General features: G+C 46.4%; 3 protein-coding genes across 4 annotated transcripts in view; 2 read left to right on the forward strand and 1 right to left on the reverse strand.

Annotated features, from left to right (window-relative positions):
* Nucleotides 1–1,741, forward strand: part of LOC141962800 (uncharacterized) — a 47,503-nt gene extending 45,762 nt beyond the window's left edge. For both annotated transcript variants that reach the window (XM_074911369.1, XM_074911370.1), the window contains one exon: nucleotides 61–1,741. In XM_074911369.1, the coding sequence (XP_074767470.1) occupies nucleotides 61–856 (796 nt within the window). In that variant the 3' untranslated portion in view covers nucleotides 857–1,741. The remainder of the gene's footprint in view (nucleotides 1–60) is intronic.
* Nucleotides 1,742–9,239: 7,498 nt separating this feature from the next.
* Nucleotides 9,240–18,673, reverse strand: TSN (translin). The gene is made up of 6 exons (XM_074910926.1): nucleotides 18,355–18,673; nucleotides 18,186–18,279; nucleotides 12,835–12,931; nucleotides 11,952–12,067; nucleotides 11,186–11,265; nucleotides 9,240–10,837 (listed from the first exon to the last, which is right to left on the reverse strand). The coding sequence occupies exons 1-6, from the start codon at nucleotides 18,418–18,420 to the stop codon at nucleotides 10,601–10,603; spliced, it is 690 nt and encodes a 229-aa protein (XP_074767027.1). The 5' UTR covers nucleotides 18,421–18,673; the 3' UTR covers nucleotides 9,240–10,600.
* Nucleotides 18,674–18,794: 121 nt separating this feature from the next.
* NIFK (nucleolar protein interacting with the FHA domain of MKI67) lies at nucleotides 18,795–23,478 on the forward strand. Its single transcript, XM_074910925.1, has 6 exons — nucleotides 18,795–18,956; nucleotides 19,076–19,201; nucleotides 19,810–19,918; nucleotides 20,648–20,859; nucleotides 21,581–21,661; nucleotides 22,911–23,478. Exons 1-6 carry the CDS (start codon nucleotides 18,819–18,821, stop codon nucleotides 23,085–23,087), a joined length of 843 nt encoding a protein of 280 aa, XP_074767026.1. The 5' UTR covers nucleotides 18,795–18,818; the 3' UTR covers nucleotides 23,088–23,478.
* The last annotated feature ends 210 nt before the right edge of the window (nucleotides 23,479–23,688 follow it).

Genomic DNA, 23,688 nt, shown 5'->3' on the forward strand with positions numbered 1-23,688 from the left:
ATTGCAGCATCTGCTGACAGTACAGCCACCGTTTTATTCTCTCTTCTTAAATCCCTGCAGAATATTCCTCAATGTCTCTCAGAATGACAACACAGCATTGCGGCGGATGAACTTGAGGTCCTTCCTGATGGCCCCTTTGCAAAGAGTCACCAAGTACCCACTGCTGCTCAGCAGAATCATCAAGGCCACCACCGAGTACCACCCAGATCATGGCAGCCTGCGGGAGGCCAAGAGCCGCATCGAGTCGCACCTGGAGCACATCAACATGAAAACCAAGCAGGAGGGGAACACGTGGACCCTCCGATCCTTTCGCCAGGACAGCAAGAAGAAGAGGGAAGTCATCAATATTGAGATGAGAGAAACTGCCCTCAAAACTGTAGGCTGGCTGCGGGAGGAGACACGATTTGTGATGGAGGGGTCTCTGCAGCTGGCCCAGCCCCCCGATGGCCAGTGGGTGAAGAAAGGCAGCAAGACCCTGAAGTTCCAGAACATGCAGGTCCTCCTCCTGGTGAACATGAAGCGCGTGTCCGAGTCCAGCCTGGAGTCAGCTGAGCTGGGGCCCGTGAAGGACGCTGTGCTGGTACTCATCAGGGACAAAAATAATGGGAAGTTCCATTTGCTCAGGGAGCCCTTGAGGCTGAGTAATTGCATCGTCTCCACTGATCCCGACTGCGATGACACTTTTGAACTCATTGAGATCAGGCGAGAGGCATTTGTGTTCCGGGACAGTGACCGGGCACGGACTCACCACTGGTTCAGGCAGATCAGGCGGTACTCGAGGGAGCTGGGCTCCTGGAAGAAGCGGCGGAACGCACTGCCCAATATCATGATCAGCACCCCTCACACCAGGCCCTGAGTCCTGCACGGGCAGCACGCAGGGAGACTTGGCTTGACCAGTGCCACACGCAAGGACCATCGAGAGCCACAGTGGCGTGAACTTGCTCTGCTCCATGGACAGCACAAGGAGGAGCCTGGCCCACCAAGACTCTTAGCAGCACTGGAAGCAAGCATCACAGCCTAATGCCAGTCTCCAGCCTCAGGACTCATAACCTGTTTGTGGCTGATGTATGTACAGAGATGGGCTTCCCTCGAGGAGCAGATCTCTGGAGGAAAAATTAACTTGTTAATATTGCACTGCAGGAGAATGATGTATGATGCTTGACATTGCATGGATCGTGTTGAAAGCCAGTCTTGAAAATATGAGAGAGGTTTCCACCATTGACTATATTTCATCAGCATTAGGTAAAGTCAGGGTCAAAATTAGGTGCAGTATTATGCAACAGAGGATGAAAGATGGAGAAAATTGTTTTCCACCGCTACTCCTAAGGACTGTATTTCATTATTCACCTCTGTAGATTCAGTCAAAATACTTGTTTAAAAAGAACGGTCTTTTGTCTTTAATCCAAATCAAGTAGGTATCAATTTGTTCAAATTCAGCTGCATGCACACAGCAAAAAAAAGTAAACAAGAATGAAAGGAGCTTTTGCTTTCTGACACATACAGCCCAAATATGTGTAGAACCTGTGGAAGAGCAGTATGCCCCCCACGGAAAGTCTGTTATTTAACTGACTTAGGGACTGGAACATAACGCTGCATCTGAAGTATCTCAGAAGTGTATGTAAATATAGCTCTGCTACCACTAATAGTGAACTTAAAAGTTTGCGATTATTTAAATGATGTAATCTAGTGTATTTCAAAATTTAATTGAAAGGAACAATTTACATTGTATTGTAGAGTAACATAAAAGGTTTTAATAATTATGTTTCAATGACTTTAGGTGGGTATTTTTTTAAATATCTGTATTCTGGAGTAGATATTTCATTTAGTGTGGGTGGCATTCAGGTCAACAATGTGCCTAATGTCTGTTATTGGATCCCCTCAACAGAATTCAGGGGCTACTCCTAAGGAGACTGGGAGAACGGTGCAAGCCTGCTACCCTAAGCCTCACTAGGCAACAAGAGACTGGCACAAAATCTTATGCTCTGGCCACAGTCCTGCCTGGGCAGGTCAGGCCCCAGTGCCCCAGATGTGAGAGCTGAAACTGAGGCCACAAAGTGCTCCCCCATAAAAGCCAGCCTCTCTCCGTTCCTCAGTAAGGGAATGACTTGGAGCTGAACAATGGTAAAAAGGCAAACGGGGTTTAACCTTTTCAGCCTGACATTACCACAGACTGCTGCCTTGCGATTACAAGATCGGCAAAATGTCATGCTGTGACTTACACAGCAAAGGCCAGATTACAGCCCTAGAGGCTAAACTAAAAGAGCCTGAATTTTGGTTGGTGGATCTCAGAGGACAGTCTGTAAATGTTCTCTGAGCCCCCCAGGGTAAAGGCAAATCCATCAGTATTATTCCCTACCAGCAGAATATTTCTGTTACGGGCATTTATTTTATTTACCTATGTATGTATTTCTCCAGAGTTCAACCAGCATCAGTGAGTGCACAAACGAAGGTGAACAGAGCCTACCTTCACGCAGGTAGCCCCAGTCTTGTAAAGTCACCACTGACCCAACGCCTGAGCAGGCCTCCAAACCGTACCCAGGGCTTTGTCCTCGTGCCACAGCTGCCAGGGCTTGTTACACTGCTCCAGGCACTGAGGCAGACACCAGCAAGACATGAGTATCCTGGCTGTATTTGCTCTTCGTCCACACCACCCACTGGTCTAGTGCTTCATTTTGTCCTTGAGGAAATGGGAGGTTTTGCATCATTTGGTGGCTTTACAAACATATCCCGGGGACGTGAGGGTGGCAGCACACAGCTGAGAGCTGTAGCCAGCGAGGGGAGCTGGCAAAAGGCTGTGGGGGCAGCAGCCTGACTCCCTCAGGTGAGCTGGAATTCCCTCCAGCTATTTCTAGTTGTTAAGACAGTAAATTAATTGTTCCTCCAAAATATGCACTGAACAGCCAGGGAAGAGCACAAGGCATTGCTTTTAGTTTGTCATTCGTTTCTCAAGTAGATGAACGCCTAGGCAGAGCAGCTGCTGGAGGAAGATTTCTTTTATGTTGTCATGACAGATCTGCATCCAGGAGCCTTCAAGTCCCCTTCACCTAACGTGCAAAAAGCAACAGCTTGCAGCACCTTTGTTTTCTCTCCCAGGATCAAAATAGCACATCCACCATCTCTTCATTACCTGCGTGGCAGTTTTGGTAACAGAAGGCATATCTACAGTAAGCCTAATTAATAGCTTAATTTATCCCAACTCCCTATTTCCCATATTTCACAGCCACAGAAAACTGCTGCTCTCTGGAAAGTTTTCAGTTACTTTCCAGCACAATGATTTTTCTCCACACCAGTTCATGCTCAAGACCAGACATGGGCTGTTTATACAGTCCTATCTTTAAATCAAGGTACCTTCAGTCACTCTGGCTGCTCAAAAGGTTAGAGAACAATAAGTATATGTAAAAGGCCTGATATTTAGCATTAATCTTGTGTTTGGGTGATTGTTCAGTTTGTCAGATTCTGGGTTTTCCTAGGTATCAGAGGAAACACCTGCCTGCCAGGCTTCTAGTAAAAATGGACTATTTCCTCTGAACCAGGCAAACTCTCCCCAAAAGAAAGTTCATAAATAATTGCTGGGTGTTAAGTTACAAGCAGGACATGTACTTGGTGCTGTAGCCCTGTCCTAAAAAACCTGTGGCCAGGGAACAGAACAAGCTCTTTGATCTGGGACAACCTGCTATGGAAGTGACAGCCCAATTGTGGAACCTGTCAGACTAGACAGAGAGGGGCGCTTCCGATGGTATTTATTCTTTATGCATCCGGTGTGTACTCAGCTGCTCTTGCCTTTAAATTACAGGTGTTGAAAGGGAACACGAGCACAGAACAATCTCGGTGGCCCCACGAGAGCTCATGGTGCAGGGTGAGCCTGTACCCAAAGGGCGAGGAGTGTCGGCACACTGACAAGGCAGTAGGTTTCCATAATTCTCAGGCACCTTTCTGAACTAGATGGTCCCTCGCCCGGGAAGTTCCAGGTCTTTCAATATCACATGTACACATCTTACTTGGCAGCCCTGGAGATTAGTTGTGCTGTATTTTTCCATTTCTGATTAACCACCCTGACAAAATGCTATTATAACCCAGGGTAGTTGGGAACAGGGTTGTCTGCAAGCCAAGAAAGCAATTATTAGTTCCAAACTGGCCGTCCTAGTGCTCTGTAGTATTTTTATGCCTCTCATTGTCATGACTGACAATACTAAGATTACTTTTCAAAACAACTGCTCACTGAACTTACCCAGCTAGCACAAGCAGACCTCTCTGGAAGTACCATGTTAGAGGAAAAAAGAGAAAGTTGATTACGCCCTTGATTTATCAGAACTCATAAATGACCTTTAACAAGAATTCAGTGTCTTACTGGTCATTTACCAGGAAAACAACAAAAAGGCAGCCTTCATCATAGAGTCCATGTAGTTTTGAGCTCAGAAGGCAGACACAGAAGCACTGTATTGAGAGGCCCCTGTGAGATCAGGTCCCAAGGAAAGAAGGAATAGTGGCTTTAAGAGTCAGCAGGCTGGGTGGGAAAGCCTGAAAAAATCACAGGGAGATGGAAGAACAAATACTTTAGAGGGCAGAGACTTCTGCTTTAGTGAATGGAGATCTTCTCTTTTATGGTGTTCTCATACATTCCTGGTTGTCCTTAACAGTAGTGAGGATGGGGAAGGGGCATTCAGTGTGAGTCTCTGCTATATGATCAAGAACACATCTGAAGGGGAGCACCAGCCTTGGTCTGGCAGCAAGAAGCTTTGTAAGTGTCACTGGAGATGGAGATTGACCTCAGCACATCCCAAATCCTGAAAAAAAGCCCTGAGATCATCTCAGATCTGCTGCCTTGGGAACTTCAGTCATTCAGTGCACATGAATCTATTATGGGTCTAAATTCCCAGGAAGGCAGATCTCCAGCAGGATTTTCTGGTGAATCTTGCACTCTTGCTTGTCACTGACATGCTCAGAGAGAAGATATTTCAAATCTAGCAGCATGTCAAAGAGAGCCCTTCAGGGCTGATGGATGAGGCAGCCATAGTAACTCTCCTTTCGTGATGTCAGCCATGTCTCCTCTTAAATTCATGCTGGGGAACCAGGTGAGATTCAGCTGGAATTAGGCTGACATTCTCCAATTTCAAATTGGAAAAACCTGAAACCAAAAGCAAGAGAGTAAACTGTCCTCCTGCTGGAGATCAGATAAATATTCAAAGATCTCACTGTTGTCATTGAGTGACCTTCCGTTCACTACAGTGGAATATGGTGGAGCAAAAAGTCTTACTGATCAGGCAAAGGAACTGTGTTATCTCTCAAAGAGGCTGCTGCAGAATATCAGTATGACTGGGGACAGGTACAAGCAATTAAAAAAACCCCTAAAGTTTTGACAGTAACTGCATACCCCCAAAACTTCAGTCAAGCCCCAAGGGTGCTCATTAGAACAGAAGACATCTCCCTCAGGAAGCTGAAGTTGCTCCCCTGAGGGAAACCGTTCTACAACATGGATGAAGAAGCTGAGCGACAGGAACAGAGAGGGTCCTCTTCAACGGAGAGTGAAGAGCCCTGATGAGGAACTGAACACAGGCAGAGCACCCTCCAGCACAGGTCTCTGCCCAGGCTTGACCAAAGCAGTTACACAGCTGGAGGGGGTTGAAAAGGTGGCATTAGGCTCTAGATCTATTAGCAGGGATGAATGTAGTGATAGTTTGCCACTCTCCAGCTCAAATCCTGCCCCTGTGAGATCTGTGAGATGCACAGGCCAGGCATCCCTGAGAAACGATCTCAGCTGCAGGTGAGAAGACCCAGACTGCAAACAGCCCTCCCAGGGACGGTGTCCTGCGTAGGCAAAGGAACCCTTTGTTTCAGTGGCAGTGAAGCACCAGGTGCATTTCACCCCTTCCCTCCAAGTGCAGGAACCTCCCTTGCAGTGCCAGAGTCACATCCGTGGCAGCACCCACATCAAACATCTCTGGGTGTTGTGGGGAGGCGGCAGGGGAAAGTGGGAAGCCTGGAGGGTCACGAGACAGTCCAGAGCAGATCCCATGACTGATGCCTGGGATAACCAAAGCATGCAAAGAACACAAGGCCTGTATAGCCCCGGACCGTTTCACAGGGGCTGAAATCTCAGGCTCTTCCTTCCCTTTAGGCTTTCTGCAGTCCCTGTTGAAGTCTCCAACAGGCTGTGGTGGTTGGAGACCTCACAGAAGCCCGTGAGAGCTGCACAGGGCCCCAGCACAGACCCAGAGGCAGCCAGGCAGAGCGGGATGGGAGCAGCGGGCTTCCCGGGGAGGAGGCAGCGCCCTCGCAGGGCTCAGGCTCTCCCATTTTCCCCAACACAGCAGGTTTGACATTTGTATGCCCACAGCGTGAACAGGCAGATGAACAAGCCTTCAGACAAGGAGTGTATTCCCCCTTTTTTCAAGAAAGGGCTGGTTCTTGGACAACGGTTCTCCTCTGGAGCAGGGCCAGCCTCCAGTGATGGCAAACCAGTGCAAACCAGAAGTGCCGCAGGGTGAGGAGAGAATGAACAGGCAGAGAAACCTGCAAGGAGATACCCTTCTTCAAGTCATTCATGCCTGACCCACTGCCTGCATACAGGAGATACGCACCGTAAAGGACTATTCATTTCAAAAATCAAATGCTTGTTTGATGATAGTTCCTGAATTCAGCAGGCAGGAGGCTCTCTGAACAGCCCCATCGCACACTTCAGTACAGTTGCACTGCAGTATCCAGCAACAGACAATACTTAATGAGGAAAGATGGGCTGCTGATGAGTAACGGTCAGTACCCACGCACAGACCCCAGGAGTCATCCATGTTCACTCTGCTCTCCTTAATTGCCTCGGTGTCTAATGACCTTACTGGCTGAAAAACACGAGCGAGGCTCTATAGCACAGCAGTCATTACTTCACAGTAAAATGAAGGGAAATTATTTTCCCAAAGAGAAAATCTCTGCTAATCCTAACAAAACGGGAAGCAGATCAATTACTTCAAGAAAAATCGGTTTACTACGTAGCATTACAGCCCAGTGAACACTTCAAGCTGGCACGGCAGGGAGGGGAAGAGGCCTCCCTCCCCACACCGGCACAGCATGAGCAGGACTGCACGGTGAACTGGAGTGGGAGCAAGCAGTGCTGAAAAATAAAGGTTGTTCCTGGAGCCAGTTCACTGCACGAAGACGTGTGCTGGCACCAGAAAAAGGCAGTCTGGAGGTGATAAGGTGTCCTTTAACAAGTGCCAGTTTAAAGAGGTGGCTGGACTCTGGCTGCCATTAATCAATTCCAGGAGACAGAGCCCAGCCCCAAGGTCCACTCTGCATCCCGTGCCATGGAGCTCTGTTCTCCCCTATTTCCCCCAACGGTTTCAGATCAGTACCTTCATTGATCTGCAGGGGTTGAACAGGCAGTGCTATAAATAAAGAGCAGTTAATCAACTATTTAAGTGCCCTTTTTACTGAAATAAAGAAAACCCACAGAAATGACGTCAAGATAGGGAAAAAAAAACCAAACCAGTGAGCGAATACAAAGAAGAGCCAGGAGAGCACTCCCTGGAACACCCTCCAGGCTGAAGTGGCTCAGAACAGCCGTGCTGGCTGTTGAGTCAGACTCTCCAGCACTCCTGCGCTGACTCACTCCCCTCCCAGCTGCCAGCGCACACTGCGCCGTCCATTCAGTGCCAAGAGGAGTTATTTGTTCAGAGTTCAAGTGCATCTGATTCATCATGAGCCATCAAGCTTCTGAGTCCTCAGAGCTCCATCTCATGCTGCCATTCCCCGCTGGCTGACCTGCTCCTGCTACCCCTGGGAAAGGGAAGGGTCAGAGAAGAGAAACACACACCCCCCAACTCAAGTCCTACTGGGACTTCCCTTCTTCCCTCTGCTCCCAGCTCTGGGACAGAAACACAACTTATCTTTCAGGACCAGAGCAATGTTCAGATTCACAATCAAGGCCACAAGGTCCTATGGGCTACCTCTGCACAAAGGAAGCCACAAGAAGCACATCCCTGGTTTTCCCTGCTGCAGCCTAGGCAGAAAGCTTGCAGTTTTCTTTTTTCTTCCCCCGATCTGGCTTGGGAACACACTATGCAGCCTGGCTCTTGCAAATGATGCTTTTTCAGAGGAAGATGCTGGGCTTGCCAAAACCTAGGAATGGGAAACGATGAGGTGTTTTCTCAAAACCTTCCAGAAACGTGCTGGAGGGTCTTTCTCAGGCACTTGCTCTTCACAGAGCCTTGGGCAGAAGGATCCTACTCCTTGCAGACTTTGTAAACCCTAAGTAAGAGACTTGCTCTTCCAGTTGTCTCTCCCGCAGTATCTGCCTCTGTGCAGTGCTGTTGTATCTCCACCAGCTCTCAGAAACTATGCAGGGTGCAAGAGCTGGCAGATTTAGGATCTACTGAGAAGCAGCGTTAGGCACATGGGATCCCATGTCAGGAAGCAGACCTGTTGCATGACCAAACGCAACCAGAGCACCTGGGACACAGGCCAGAGTAAAGCCTTAACAAACACCTGCCCTGCAACCAGAAACCTGCCCCGCCACACAGCCTCATGTCCCAGTCCCGCGTGCCAGGAGTCCTCCAACCCGAGGGACACCAGACCGATGCTCAGGAAACACCTTTCTCTAATTCCCCTGCTCCCACGCACTTCCTGTGTGACCTTGGTCCGCAGGGCTGCATCTTGGAGCCTTAGGGTGTTGCTTCACAAGTTTCTGGTTTTGGCAGTAGAACTGGCTTAAGCTCCTTCCTTCCTCCCACCTCCACAGGGTTAAAAACGAGAAAGCAGCAGTGACACAGGGCAAGAACAAAGGACTACTTGGAAAGCTGGTCTCCTTGCCACAGTGCTCAGGAAGTTACATACTCATTTTCTTCAGCTGTGACAGAGGGATATTACCATCTCCTTGCGTGATGTGACATACAATACAAAGGATGAGGACAAACATGAAAGATTATGAGATGCTCTGAAGATGAACCTTGACACATCTTGTATTCAGTAATGATAAACTCCTCCATACCTCTCCTGCTCTACTTGGTGAAATCAGTCAAAACAAAATCTAAAAAAAAAAAGCCTATGAAATCTGTTTGCAGCTTGACTTCAGCTCCATTCCCCTGCAGGGTGAACCGAATAGTGTACAGCCAAACTGAGGAATTCTATCGTTGTCAAAGTACAGCTCAATGCTGAACTTAAATTATGGTGTTTCAGCGTAGGCTCTGAGGAAGGGAAGCAAGTAACAACAGATAATCAGACAACAGGCAAGAGTTACCAAATGGCCAAAATCAAAGAACAGCTTTTATTGGCCAAAATAACCAAGAAACCATTTTTTCCAGTAAACAAAACCAAACCCCAACTGAAACAGTGATAAATCTTTGCTAACAAAATGAAACACTAATAAACCCCATAAACTTGACTGTGTTCATCCTCTGGCAATATTCCTCCTCCTAAAGAAGTTTTGGTTTTTCTCCTTAACCCTTCTGCACCACCAGAAGTAGGAGAAGAATGGCAAAACTCCAAGTCCTGCAGGACAAGAGAACACTCGCCCTGGGAGGTACAAGTCTGTCCACTTAGACAAATGAAAGAGGCTGTTGGTCTTTGCAAACATCTTACATGCAAAGTATCTGAAACTAGTAATTTCCCCTTTTCTGAAGGTATAAATATTTTACTACATGAACTACAGTTTTGGTGTGGGTTGTTTGGTGGTTTTTTTAAATCCCAGGACACAGGTACAGTTGTGGCCTATATAGGTTGTTAAAACTCAGACACTACCTGCAGTTTATCAGTTAACACTGCTCTATTCAGAAACCTTGGTAGTTAAAAAAAAAATAAAATGGTTATACCAATTTCTCAAGGCAAATGATCATATTAAAACTCAGCATTTACTCCTATCAGTAAAACAAGTATCAGCCAGTGAAAGCAGATGTTTGAGAAAACCTTGCTCTCCCTGGTAACAGAAGTCTTGGAGGAAAGGAAAAAAATTAAGGAAAGAAAGAAAAAAAAAGATGTGCCCGGGTGCAGTACACCAGTTCCAGTGGAGAAATTCTCTGGAATATTTTCATCAATTTCTCAGTTAAGCTGGATACATTATCAGAAGCCATTAAAAAAGATCTGGTTAACAAACAGTTATGCAAATCTTTTCAACTTACTGACATAGGTGAAAACTTAAGAAACAAAAAGGCAAAAAAAAAAATCAGCGTCTTAAAAAAATGTGTAATATTTACACACTGTGTTTTCTAAAACATCACATGTATCTGCACTGAGCTGCGTGCTGTGCACACATCTTTAAAGGTGTGTGAGCAGAGACAGCTGAAGCACATCACTGCCAGAGCAGTGAGGCAACACTACAGAACTAACAAGAATTTCAGCTCGTGGGAGTTACTGACTATTGCTGCAGTGCACAGAACGTGGCACTGTGTGTTTTGAGAGAGGAATTCCACTGGAAATGAGAGCCTCCTGCCCTAAACTAGACATGATTTTACAAAACATTTTGAGATCTAACACCCGTACTACACCTTTTGTAAGAAAATAGAGAGCAGCTTTCAGCTGCAGTTCTTCTAAACTACTGTAGGAAGGCTTCGCTAGCATGCTTCCTAGATTGGCAACCATCTGAGGTAATCAATGATGCTGTTAAAATGAGCATCCTTCATTTCTCTTCACCCGCACCAACTGTTGCCTCCTTATTGAGTCCTCTGATCGACAAGTCGTAAACCACTTCCTCAATTTTCTTGACATCGTATTTCAGGCCATCGTAACGTTTCCTCAGGGAGTCATTCTTCAGGTTGAGGAGACGGAAGCCAGAATCCAGCTCGTTGATAAAAGTTGAGATGCGGAGAGGCCGAGAATAGTCACCAGCCGTGACGCTGTTCACTGCCAGCCTGGCCTAGAGAAGAACACGCACAGGAGAACATCAGCAGAGGAACCCACCCAAACCACGTCACTATTCCCATCAGTTACTTCACCAAACAGAGCAGTTTTGTTCCGGGCAGTCAGATTATTTATAGGTCTACCTTTCTGTTGACCACAACCCTGGATTTTCAATCAAGTGACTAGTTTAAATCTTAAAATATCAGTGAGGAACAACTCTGACATGCAGAGAGGCAGTTTACTACAAGTTCAGATCAAGGTGTTGTGTTTTCTAAGTTTCCTAAGTTGTTCCTGGAAGTTATAAGACACATTACTTTTTTGCTGTTTCAGGTCAGCTTCAATCCAAATATGGATATCTTCTTACCAGCTCACTGGCGAGAGTTAATACACCAGAAAGATAGTCTTCGATGTCCAGGTGAAAGCCCCGCTCTCGATCAGCTTCAACTAAGATGAAAAACAGAGCAGTAATCAGGTGGTACTGAACATGAGCAAAACCAGTGAGCTGAAATTGCATTTGTTTACTGGAGCTAATTTGAAATATCATATTTATGAGATATTATTACAAAAGTCAGCCTTTTCCTGTATGTGATGCAATTACTGCCTCTTCTCAGCATTTTGATTTAGCATCACATACATCCTCAACTGGATGTGCAACAGGTTATAACTGATCCAACAGAATAACTGAATTTACATCAATATACAGGAAAGGGGTCTGTAGCTGTTTTTAGAAAGGTATTTTCCTGCTTTTTCTTTTTTCCCAAATCATCTCCTCTGGGAGGGCACAATTCCCTTACAGCATAAGAATTTAATGTGTTTTCCACACTTTTTAAACACAAAAATCACAAAGTGAGGAAAAATAAGCTCTCATCTTTGTATTACTCTTTTGGTAGATTTATGCCATTTGAATGACTAATCTTCATTGATGAAGAACTTATTAATGTTCATATTAGGTTTGCTGATTTCCACCTTCTAAAAATATTTGTTGTTTATATAATGAAGCCAAATAACAGATACATTTTGGAAGCTGTTTCTTCAAAAGAAATGAAGTTCTGCTGTTTCCCTGTACCTGTGAAAGCTACAATGTCTAAAACGTCACAAACTTTTTCTTTGCAGTTACATAATGAACTTACTCCCAAGTATTTCTGCAACAGCTTCTCGGGTCACTAACGTTTCTGACTCCAAGTAGACTACAAATGCTGCCAAGAACACCAACCGCTGAAGCACAAACCTCCAGTGCTCATGAAATCTGTTTAAGAAAGCACCAAGTCAAAGTAAGCAACATCGGCACCAAGCATACATTAGGTACATTATATTTTCCACCCTTACACAATAGGATTTTGCAATATTTTTGGCTTATCAAAACAACACCAGCTTAAAGTCATCTCCTCGGCACTCCAGAACTTCACCCCCAGGATGCTACACTGGACACCAGCATTTGCTCACACCTCTCACACACCTACTCAGTTCACTGAGTTCTTCAGCCTGCCCTGCCCACAAGACAACCAGAGCTTTCCCTCCCACCTTCCCTCAGCAGATTGGAGCTGACATGATGGAGCTAGACACTGTCCCCTTCTGGCAGCAACAAAACACAGAGGTGACAGCTTCATTCAGTACCTGCAGTATCAAACAGCCATTTCATGACAGATTTAGAGCTGTTTTCACAAATGCCCCAAACCTAACAACTGAAATTAATGGAGCAGCAAATGCTCTGCACCCAGAAACAAGGGCAGCTTCAACAGGACATCAATTTCTTAAACTTTCCTTTTTCTTTTTTAAAAATGTTTCTACAAAAATAATTAAATATTGGATATTTTTAGTGAAAACTTATAGAGGGTGTTTGAGCAAAAGCATTTTGTACCTATAGTAATAAAAACCTCACACTTCTCTACCATGATTTAATTCTCAAGCAGAAAGAAGCATTTTGCCCATAAACCTTTTTCTTCCAAAGTAATGATGCCAAATATGCCCAGGCAATTCCCATATCCATGTCTGACTGCGTGTGGTCCCGCTCACCTGTAATACTGGTCAGCAGGAAACTTGGTCTTCAGAGATTCCAGCTGTGTTCTCACGGTACTAAAGTGTTCACGAGCCTTCTGACATTTCTTTGGTACTGAAAAAGAAACAGCCCAACATTCAGTACTTGACAGAGAATGGGGTTTGGTAAACAGAGAGTCTTCTGGTGCAGGCAGCGCTACTTATACTCCTTTGTGGTCCAAGACAGTCTACTGACCTTTGAATCCTCTAAGAAATACTCACTGTTGTAGCATGAGCCACACAGGTAGAGGAGATACTCCTGAGTGCTAGGCTGTCTAATCTGCTCTAGTCCTTAGTTTTGAACTTGAGCCACGATGCCCCAGTCTTATTTAATAATCTCTGCTAATCATGACTAATTACTGTTGCTACAAAACTTATGTCATGGATGAAGAACCCATTCTGTAACGGGCACTGACAGAAGAAAACACTGGAAAGGTCAGGCAGCCTACAGCCCAGGAGGCGAGGGGGGATGCAAACGGACAGAGGCAGGAACAGAGGAACACAGGGTCCATGTGGTGTTTGTCTATGGAATGAGGCGAGGTGCTGAGCTGGGCAACAAACAAGCAGTGCTGAAGGAGCGATGCTGAGTGGAGATGGGGAACGGCTGAAGGAGGCGTAGTGTAAGGGCAAACAGACCTCATCTGAGGTAGCAGGGGGGGAATTTCATTTGAGGGCCTGTAAGTGTGGAAGAGCTGAGCCTACGGGAACAGATGCTGGGGGGGTGAGGCGGAGTGCCAGCAAGAGCAGCGACACGGTTAAAGCCCCGTGCTGCAAACCCATGCAGCGCTCTGGAGCGGCAGGGCCACACGTGGCACCACAGCAGGAAGGTCGCAGCAGAGATCAGGCGTGAGCTGATACCGAGACATTTTTAGTCTTCGCTGTGTGGGTGGAGTATGAGGAAGGGGCAGCTAGTTGGGTTGTACAGGGGTTAGAGAAACAAGATCTTCTGGAGAGAACACTAATGCAGTGGTTTAGAAAAAGCAGCAACTACCAGATCACAAGCAACAGAAGAGCACTGCACACAGCTGGCCCCAAAGAAAGCACGTACACCCAGCAGCACAGCCAAAGGAAGAGCAAAATTTCCTTCTCTATTTTGAAATATTTTATTAATTTATTATTGATCAGTTAGGTTAGATGAGGTGCAACATCCCTTCAGGAAACAGTATTTCCTGCTTTCAAGCAATGTATCTGAAGAAATTGGGTTTCAGCCTGTCCAATGTATGTTATAGCTCTGCAGAGAAGTGGTCTCATGTTTACATGCCACCTACTGCCACCTCCCATGAGTTACAGCCACACTGCGCCCACAGTACCAGGGCTTGACAGAACTAAACAAACCAGTACTTCTTAACTGCAGCCATCTCACAAATCCTGGTCATGACCCAAGGCAGGCAGAAGATCAACCTCAGAGGCTCTGCTTCATCTTGACATATAGAAGCAAGGATCATTTAAGTTAATTAAGGATTATTTATTCTTTATCCATAGAAGCGAAATCTGAAAACTGATTTAATTTTAATCAAACAAGCCCCACTAAGAGTCACTTAAGTGTGCCTGAAAAAGTTCTTTCAATTAATAAACCATAATTTCTGTTAAAAAAAAAAAGGACACTTAAAATTCAGGAAGCAAAAGGTGAAAGTGCTCTATGTGGCAGCCAGAATTAAAGAAATGTGTGAAGGTCACCGACAGCTGCCCTTTGAACACTGTCCTCAAACTCCAGTGTCTGCCTCAGTCGTGGAAGCCATGACGTGGCAGCTGGGGACAGAATAAGGAATAAATTTGCATTTTGGCTTCTGCCAAAGGAACTTGTGACAAAAATAAACAATCTTTACTGTAAAGTTTCAGACAACAGTGCCTAACAATACACGCATAACTTCACAACTTCAAACTATCCTTGTGCATCCTTGGATATCACCACTGAAGTTCTGCTGAACTTGATACAATATGCTTCAAGAGCAAAGACACACTAAATTGAGTTTCAGCCTCTGAAGATCCTACCTGTCGCTCAGACTCTAACAGCAGGCTCTGAACAGCTTTCTGAGCAGTTCTCAAACTCCATTGCCGGCAGGGAGCAGAGGGAGCTGAAAGAGAGATCCTCTAATCCTGTTCCATAGGCTGCTGGCCTGAGGCTCTGCTGGTTTTTCTTCCCTTCCCCACAGCTGAATAGAGGCTACGACTGAAAGTGCTTATCCCACAGCCAAACAGCCTCGTGCTCAAGGTGCAGGGCGAGACCACAGGAGCCAGAAGCGTGAAACAGCTGTTGTCTGTGGGTAGGTGGCTGCCCTACAGTAAATGAGGTTAGATGAAACACTCAATGAAAACAGGATTAGCCAAGAGGTATTTTAAGTCCCTGGAGAAGAGAGGAAAGGCACTGTGCAAGGTAACATCGGAATGGAAGGATACAGGTGCTTTAGGAAGGACAGGCAGGGGAGGTGAGGAGGGGGTGCCACCCTCTGTGTCAATGACCAGCTGGGATGCGTGGAGCTCCACCTGGGGATGGATGAGGAGCCGACCCAGAGCTTATGGGTCAGGATTAAAGGGAGCACAGGGACAGGTGATGTTATAGTGGGGGTCTGCTACAGGCCACCTGACCAGGAAGGCTGAGCAGACAAGGCCCTCTACAGACAGGTAGGAACAGCCTCACATTCACGAGCCCTGGTCCTCATGGGGGACTTCAACCAGCCCAGTATCTGCTGGAGAGACAAGCACATAAGCAATCCAGGAGGTTCCTGGAACACGTTGATAGCTTCCTTCTTCAAGTGACAGAGGAGCCAATGAGGAGAGGTTGCTCTGCTGGACCTTGTTCTCACCAACAAGGAGGGGCTGGTGGGGAATGTGAAGCTTAAGGGCAGCCTTGGCTGCAGTGACCATGAAATGGTGGAGTTCAAGATCCTTAGGGCAGCAAGCTCACTACCCTGGGCTTCAGGAGAGCAGGCTTTGGCCTATTCAGGGATCTGCTTGGTAGAGTACCATGGGATAAAGCCCTGGAGGGAAGTGGGGTCCAGGAAAGCTGGTTAATATTCAATGATCACCTCCTCCAAGCTCAGAAGTGATACATTCCATGAAAGAGGAAGCCAGGCAAAAATGCCAGAAGGCCTGCATGGATGAACAAGGAGCTCCTGCACAAACTCAAACACCAAAAGGAAGCCTGCAGAGGGTGGAAGCAAAGACAGGGTAGCCTAGGAGGAATACAGAGAAACTGTCCGAGCAGCCAGCAAGCAGGTTTGGAAGGGGAAAGCCCTAATAGAATTAAATCTGGCTAGGCAAGGACAACAAGAAAAGCTTCTATAGGTACGTTGGCGATAAAAGGAAGATGAGGGAAAATGCAGACCCTCTCCAGAAGGAAACGGGAGACCTGGTTACCCAGGACATGAAGAAGGCTGAGGTACTCAATGACTTTTTTTGCCTCAGTCTTCACCACCCATTGTAGGAGAAGATCAGGGTGGAGACCATCTAAGGAACCTGAAGGTGAATAATTCCATGGGACCTGATGAGATACAATGTCACCCTTCATTTGCCAGATTCTCCTTTCCTAGCAAAAATGTGGTACTGACTCAACAAACAAGATGCTGTAATAAGCCAAACAGCCATTTAAGTGCACAACACTTCAGAACTACAACCATTGTCAAATAAAACTCTAGTCTAAATACGTGACGTCTGACAAAATGCTATTTATGCCCCTAATAATCCTTCTGCTAATCAACACTATATTTTTCCTCTGTAAACCTTTACTAATCTAAACCTTTATTGACTTACTTTATTATGCCTAGAATTGATGACAAACTGACAGGTCTATTATCATGAGTTAACTCCTAACCTACTACGGACACCTTCCTTATCTTTGATATTACAAGAATTTATAAGCTGAGCTTTTTTTCTTTCTCTTTTTTTTTTTTTTTTAAAAAAGCCCTTTAAACTATTCTAAGTCTCTTCTCAGATTCTGCAAGTGCCAGGACCAGCTCTCTCCCTGAATTAAAAAAAAAAAATCAAATAAAAATACACTGAGCCAGACACCGTCTCTACTATTAAATACTGGAAAGTAACCCCACACAAAACAACTATCACAACATCCACAGGTTTACTCATCTTAGAAGAATGAGTGTATGCTTCTGTAAATCAACCAATTAGCAGTTCTAATTTTTAGCACTGCCAGATTTCCCAAATAGGTGGAATTGTACCTGCCAGCAGAGGTCAAACCTCAGGTGTGGCACATACTCTCTCAGAGGCCCAAGAAATCCCAGGCCTCCAGCTCAAGCATGCTTGTAAATGTCATCAGGCTGATAACAACCAGTCAGCTCTGCAGGTGAATAAAACAGCACCTGGTGAGGTTTCTTCTATTCACCTTCAGAAGGTAGCCTGACAGATCTCTCCCCTTCCCAGATTCCTCTCAAGACCTTCCAGGAAAATCAGAATGGTTGCTTCTTCTCAGAAGATACTGATGTGAAAAAATAGCTTTTAAGTCATGTATTTAAGGGGAATTTATTCTAGTAGTTTCACTAGTAAGTCTAAAAATGGGGATGGGGCAACAGAAAAAGCACACTTGGCATCTATGTGCTGTAGTGCTGTTCTTACACCCTGGAGGAACAGGTAGGCCCAGAAACATTATGTCAACCATCTAAGACAAATCTGGATTGAGAGCAAGGAGCCAGGCTAGCTACAACCCAAACCTCTGAAATAGTAGAACAGTTCCAGCTGTCACTCAAACATGCATCAAAAGACAGCTTCTGCTCTGTCAGCCTTTACAAATTGCTTTTATATTTATTAAGCAGAGTTTATATTCATGCACACGCAGAGTCAGTCTTATACAAACCAGACTCAAGTGCCCCCTTCCCACACTATCCTGAACTCTCCCCAGACCATCACAACTTTCTGAGGGGTAGGGTGAAGAGATGAGAAAGGAGATACAGATACAAAGGCCCTACAGGTCATGTTAAAACTAGCAGGATATAAAAATGGACGTGCATGTCACCTAGCGTGGCATCTGTGAGCCAATTCAACAACCCAGAAAACGAGCAGCTATAAAAAGAAGACGCTCTTCTGCACCGAGACAGTGAAACACCAAGCTAGTGAGGGGAGAATGGAAAACAACGGTGTTTCTCGAGAATGAATGGCAGCTTTTCTACTTATACGGCTTGACACCTCCTAGCCGCTCGCCTCGCCTTCAGCAGCCTCTGAGAAGCCCACGCAGGACACCGCAGGAGCGCCCACATGCGACCGGAACCCGGGAAAGGGGCGCCCGTGGCAGAGGAACCCGCGTACCCCGGGGGGTACTTCCCACCCCCGCTCCACAGGGCTTTTCCCGGCTCCCCCGGGGAAGGCGGCCGTGCGGGACTCACTGTCCTGGAAGCCGGCTCCCTGGTGCACGCCCTGCAGCAGCGTGAGGATCTCCCGGGCCGTCTGCTCCAGCGCCTGCACCACCTTCCGGATCTCCTGCGGGCACAGGGCGCCGTCAGACAAGGCACCGCGGACACCGCGCCCCCCGCCCGGCCCCGGCCCCGCACCCACCTCACGGATGTCCTGGTCGGCGGTGAGGACGCCCTGCAGGGCAATGAACATGTCGCTCACCGACATGGTGCCCGCCGCCGCCTCCCGCCTCGGGGGCCTCCCGCGAGCGCAGAGGACCTTCTGCGCCGCCGACGCGGGGGCTGCCCCTCGCAGTGCCTGAGCACGGCGCGCCGGGCTGCCCCGCGCAGAGCCTGAGCGGCCGGAGGAGCCAGGAGGGGACGGCGCGGGCCGGTGCCCGCGGGGAGCTGTTCGCCCCGGGGCCGGGGGTGTGCGTGTTTCTGGGGGCCCCTCCCGGGGCGGGGGCGCAGGACGGGCGCTGTCCCGCCGGGCACGCGCGAGGGCCCCGCGTTGCTACGCGACGCCGTGCTGGTGGGGGCGGGCCCTGCTGCCCCGCGCCTGCGCGCCCCGGCCGCCGCGCGACACCGCGTGCACGGGAGTGACGCGCTTCCGGCCGCGAGCGCAGCATGGCGGCGGCGGCTGAGGCCGTGTCGGCGGTGACCGCGCCCGCACCCGCCTCCGCGCCGTTCCTGGCCTTGGAGCCGCGGCTGCAGCGCGAGTTCCAGCAGAAGGTGCAGCGGGTCCGCAACAACCGGGCGGCCAAGGTGAGCGGGGCTCTGTGGCGGGCGGGGGTGGCCCGGCCCGGCCCGGCCCGGCCCGGCCTGGCCCGGCCCGGCCCGGCCTGGCCTGGCCTGGCCTGACGCAGCTGCCTTGTGCCCCGCAGGAGGAGCTGACGCCGGGCGTGGTGTATGTGGGGCACCTCCCGCGGGGGCTCTGCGAGCCGCAGATCTACGCTTACTTCGAGCAGTTCGGGACGGTGAAGCGGCTCCGGCTCTCGAGGAGCAAGAAGGTAAAGCTCCGAGCCCGGCCGCTGGCCTCCGCCCCTCGCCGACGGACCCGGGCGCTTAACTGAACTTCCCAGTTTGCTTCCTGCTCTTACTGGTGGCGGTAATCTTTACAGGTCCCCTCCAACCCAAACCATTCTGTGACTGCAAATAAGTAGTTTCAGTGACAGTTAGCGTAGCCCCTTTTTTTCCATAAGTAAATACACTTTTGTGAGGAGTACACTAGTTAAAGGTAGAGTATGAAGTGTCGTGGAAAAGACTCTAGTTTAGTTTTCTTGTTGCTTTGTGCTCAGTAAATTTAACTTCTCAATTCTCAATTTATCATTGCATTATAGTGCTGTATGCGGTCGGTAACAACAGCAATGGAGGGCAGCTTTTCTTTTTTTTAACAAAATAGGTGCTTGGTGAGTAGTTTATTTCATGTGCAAATATATATTTACAAATAAGATTTTACCAGTTTAGGACTAAATATGGTTCATTTCATGATTTCAGTGAACTTTATGAAATTACTTATATTTAGCTGAGAATGGGCTATGACTTCAGAAGAATAAAATTATTTAGTTCTTCAGGTATCAAAGAGTCATTTCAGATTTCTTTCCATTGTTGCTTGCAGACTGGAGGTAGCAAAGGCTATGCATTTATAGAGTTTGAGTCTGATGATGTGGCTAAGATTGTTGCAGACACAATGAACAACTACCTGTTTTGTGAAAGACTGCTGAAGTGTAAGTATAAGCTGAAATGGAAGTCCTCTAACATGCAAAGGAAATTCATACTTATTGGTGTTATCTTTTTGGACTGTTTGGAGAATCTCGGTGGTTTTCTTCAATTAAGTTCTTTCCCGAAAGGATTTTCTGTGGGGCTGAGTTTTTCTTGCTTTTTTTTATGTGTAAAGAACATGCCCAGCACCCTTTTGTTCACTATTACTTTTTTTTCTCCTTCAGGCTGATAATCCTTGTTGTGTAACCCTGTGACATGAACTCTCAGGGAGCAGTGGGGTTTGCTGTGGAAATTATTTGTCATTTATAACTGTTGCAGCTGCTGTCTCTGTAGTTAGAGGAACTTTTGTGATTGAAAGATTGAGATTAACAAGCTTTTCAGACACGGTGATAGCAATACTTGCTTTATAAAGGACTGTGAGCTATATACTCATTAACTTTTGAAAAACAAGTTTCTCCGACTTTTCCAGGTGAAACTGAAAAAGTGTTCCATCCATCCATCTATCCATTATCAGTTCTCTTACTAATGAGTATTTTGTTACTTTCCATTTTCTCTGTTCATAAAACTAGTGCTCTGCTATAGCAGTGGATAATGTTATAACAGGAACTGAATAGCATTATCTGATCCCAGCATTTCAACACATTCTCAGCAGATTTGTTGAGAATGTGATTCTCAGGGCATTTGGTGAGAAGAATAGCTCTGCTGTAACTTGATGTCATATTTTTCTGATACAGGTCAGTTCATGTCTCCTGAAAGGGTCCATGAAAACCTCTTCAAAAACTGTAACAGACTATTTCTGAAGCCTTCTCAGCCAGCTGTCAGGCGGTACAATAAGATACGTTCGCTTGTTCAGAAGGCAAAGATGACAAAGCGACTGCTGCGGAAGGAGAAACTTTTACGGAAGAGGCTGGCTGCAAAGGGCCTTGATTATGACTTCCCAGGATTTGTAAGTTTGGTATTGTTACGGTGGCTGTTTTATGAAAACACATTTCTGTGTGCTAAGTACAAGAAAATAGCATGTTTTGTGTGGAACTGCTAAAAGAGCTGGAGCACCAGGGAGGCTTACTTGCGTTAACTGTATAGAAGCTCCTGGAAATTGTAGTGCTGTTGCTGGGTTGTATCACATGTACACGAGTTTAATTTCTGAAAAGCAAATAGTAACAGCAAAGGGAAGACATTTTCTTCTGTTAGTATAACAGGTGGATATTTTGTGGCTTCAATATTTGTCTGCAGATCACAGAAGAGCATCAGGGGCTTTTCCTAAGCCCTGTGGGAAGCTTTGGTGGGACAGGTATTTGAAGGCAGGTCCCAAGACTAGAGCTTCCATCCACAGATCCTGCCTACGCTCACCAAGCGTAGTGCTCATTTGCAGAGTGCTCGGGTGAAGCATTTGAATTTTAAGCAATGCTGATTAACATGGTATTTTTTTAAAATGCACAGTGTCTGCTTTTCTTATGCTGCTTTGGGTGTTTTTATTCAATCCTGATCACCTCTGGGGCACTGTAAGTCATTTTATTAATTCAAACCTAACTTTATTAATTCAAACGTAACTGTTTTAGCAAAGATTTTGTAGTTATGAAGCAAATAATCCTATAGACTGTTAAGTGACTGTTTGTCTCCACACAAGGAAGTTCGTAGTGGTCCACCTGATCTGTCTTACTTCCTAGGCTGCACAGGAGCTTTCCATAAAGGGAAAAAAAGTTAAAACATCCAAGAAGTCAAAACTGAACACTTCTTTGAGCAGCCAGGTAAGACCAAACAGTCCTAGTGGTGCCCAACACCACGCTCCACTATTCACGCTGAGGCAGATGTTTAAAGTCTGCAACTCTTTTTTTTCATACTGATTTCAACACCTGAAAACCTTGACATTGTTTGCTTGAGAGATTTTTGTTACAAAAGTAGCTCCTTGGAGATGGACTGACACTCTTGAGTGTGGAAGAGTGGTTGGATCCTCTCATTTCTTTCTCCTATGGGAGTATTTAGCAGCAAAGGCTTCTGCTCAGCATCTTGTAACTAGCAGCGCTTGTCCCAAGGTGTGTCTGGGCAGCGATGTGTCTGTCGGCTTCTGCTATTCACTAACTCGAGGCAGGAGAAACGCAGGATGCTGGGGACAGTTACCTATACACCACCTACATCTGTGCTTCAAACTGTTATGAAATTATCTCCTTGCTGGCATCCTTGTGTTGGTCTGGGCTACCCTATAATACCAGCTAGTTTTGGCAGAAAGGAAGTTGAACCATTAATACAGTCTAATGCTGTTTGTCCCCATTTGCATATTATACTGTCCCTGCTCCCTCATGCTCTCCAGGCATGGTATTCCAGCATTTTGAAAACTAGTGCCAGTTAAAACTAGCAGTAGGATGAAAGGAAAGCTCAGGTTATCAGTAATGAGATTTGGAGCACTGACAGTCTGAAAAGTCTGTCAGGTATTAACATTTCTGTTTTGTTTCATCACTGCTGTTAGTTTGGGTTTTGGGGTTTTTTTTTTTTTTTTAATGTTACTGGATTTACTAGTGATAATTTGGACAGGGCTGGTTCTGAGCAAGATAGGATAACTCATACATTCAATCAGCTGACTTCTGAGAACCCACTGAGATAATGAAATCGGGCTGTTGCACCTCTACTAGGGGTGTAAATGTGGCATTTCTGTAAGCCAGTCTCAAATATATTACCTTTTTCCTGATTCTTTTCCTCTTGGCTTTCTTAGTGCTCTGAGTCAGGAAATACAAAGTTTAGAAAGCAAATGTACCTAGTGACATGTTAGAAAATGTAAATTATTTTACATTTGCCTTTCACATACACTTTTTTGAAGATGACACTTTTGTCTGAAGAAATACCATCTATAAAAACAGCTAGAGTTCTAAAGCCAATTTTCCCTAACATGTGGAAGTTCTGAAGGAGAGCTGGACTGAGGTGCCTTGTAATCCCACAGAGGCAGTGACAACTTTTCTCTGGCAGATGCTTTGCAATGAATCGTGTTTTTTCTGATCTCTTCAGGATCCTACTCCAGTCTGTACTCCAACAATGCTTGAGCGCCGGAAAGCTTCCCAGGCAGATGACAACGCAGAGGACAATGAAATAACTCTCAGACTGCCGCCTGCCAGCGTTAAGAATGCGGTGCAGAGACCAAAGAAGCAGCCAAGAAAAAGTCCAAACCTGAAGAAACAGACTTAAAATGTTGATGGCTGTAGCCATGTTTTTCTTCAACTCAAAAACTGGTGAGGTGGGACTTCTAGTGGTTCTGCTGCCCTGGCTCAGTTCATCTTGACTAGACTGTTTCAGTCTTTTCTAGGCAAGGAATCTGTTCGCTAATCCCCTCCTGTTTAGCCATTGGAGGACCTATGGTCTTCTCTGACTTTGAAGATATTGACTCCGTGCTCACAAGTGCCCATTCTGTGACACACCTGCAGTCATGCCAGAACCCTCAGTTAATTCTGTATCTTGTCTCTAGCGCTCACTGTTTTGAAAGAAAATGTGAGGCTGTCCATTCAGAACTTGCTGATGCGGGCTGTACCTTACATTTATAATTAATAATGGGTTATAAAAAAAATTAACCATTTTTCAACTGTTGGCTCTTGGTAGTGGTTCTTTTGTTTAACTGAATGTGCGTGTTTTGTGCGAGTTCTCACATAGTTACACAAGTAGAGGGTGAGGGATTTTTTTCCTCAAGGAAGACTTACCTTGAATTTCACCTCCTGTTTGTGATCAGTCAAGATCTGGCCGTACTGTCCAGGGCAGAGGCAGAATACCACACTGCACGAGCAAGCCAGTGCCT

The sequence above is a fragment of the Athene noctua genome, chromosome 7 (assembly GCF_965140245.1).
Source record: "Athene noctua chromosome 7, bAthNoc1.hap1.1, whole genome shotgun sequence".
Lineage (NCBI taxonomy): Eukaryota > Metazoa > Chordata > Aves > Strigiformes > Strigidae > Athene > Athene noctua.

Coding starts and splice junctions, on each gene's coding strand:
- TSN (XM_074910926.1), bottom strand. CDS start 18,420: ATGTCGGTGAGCGACATGTTCATTGCCCTGCAGGGCGTCCTCACCGCC. Junction 12,932..18,185: donor GGGAGCCGGCTTCCAGGACA/GTGAGTCCCGCA, acceptor TTTCTTTTTCAG/TACCAAAGAAATGTCAGAAG. Junction 12,068..12,834: donor CCTGCTGACCAGTATTACAG/GTGAGCGGGACC, acceptor TTTCTTAAACAG/ATTTCATGAGCACTGGAGGT.
- NIFK (XM_074910925.1), top strand. CDS start 18,819: ATGGCGGCGGCGGCTGAGGCCGTGTCGGCGGTGACCGCGCCCGCACCC. Junction 20,860..21,580: donor ATTATGACTTCCCAGGATTT/GTAAGTTTGGTA, acceptor CTTACTTCCTAG/GCTGCACAGGAGCTTTCCAT. Junction 21,662..22,910: donor ACACTTCTTTGAGCAGCCAG/GTAAGACCAAAC, acceptor TGATCTCTTCAG/GATCCTACTCCAGTCTGTAC.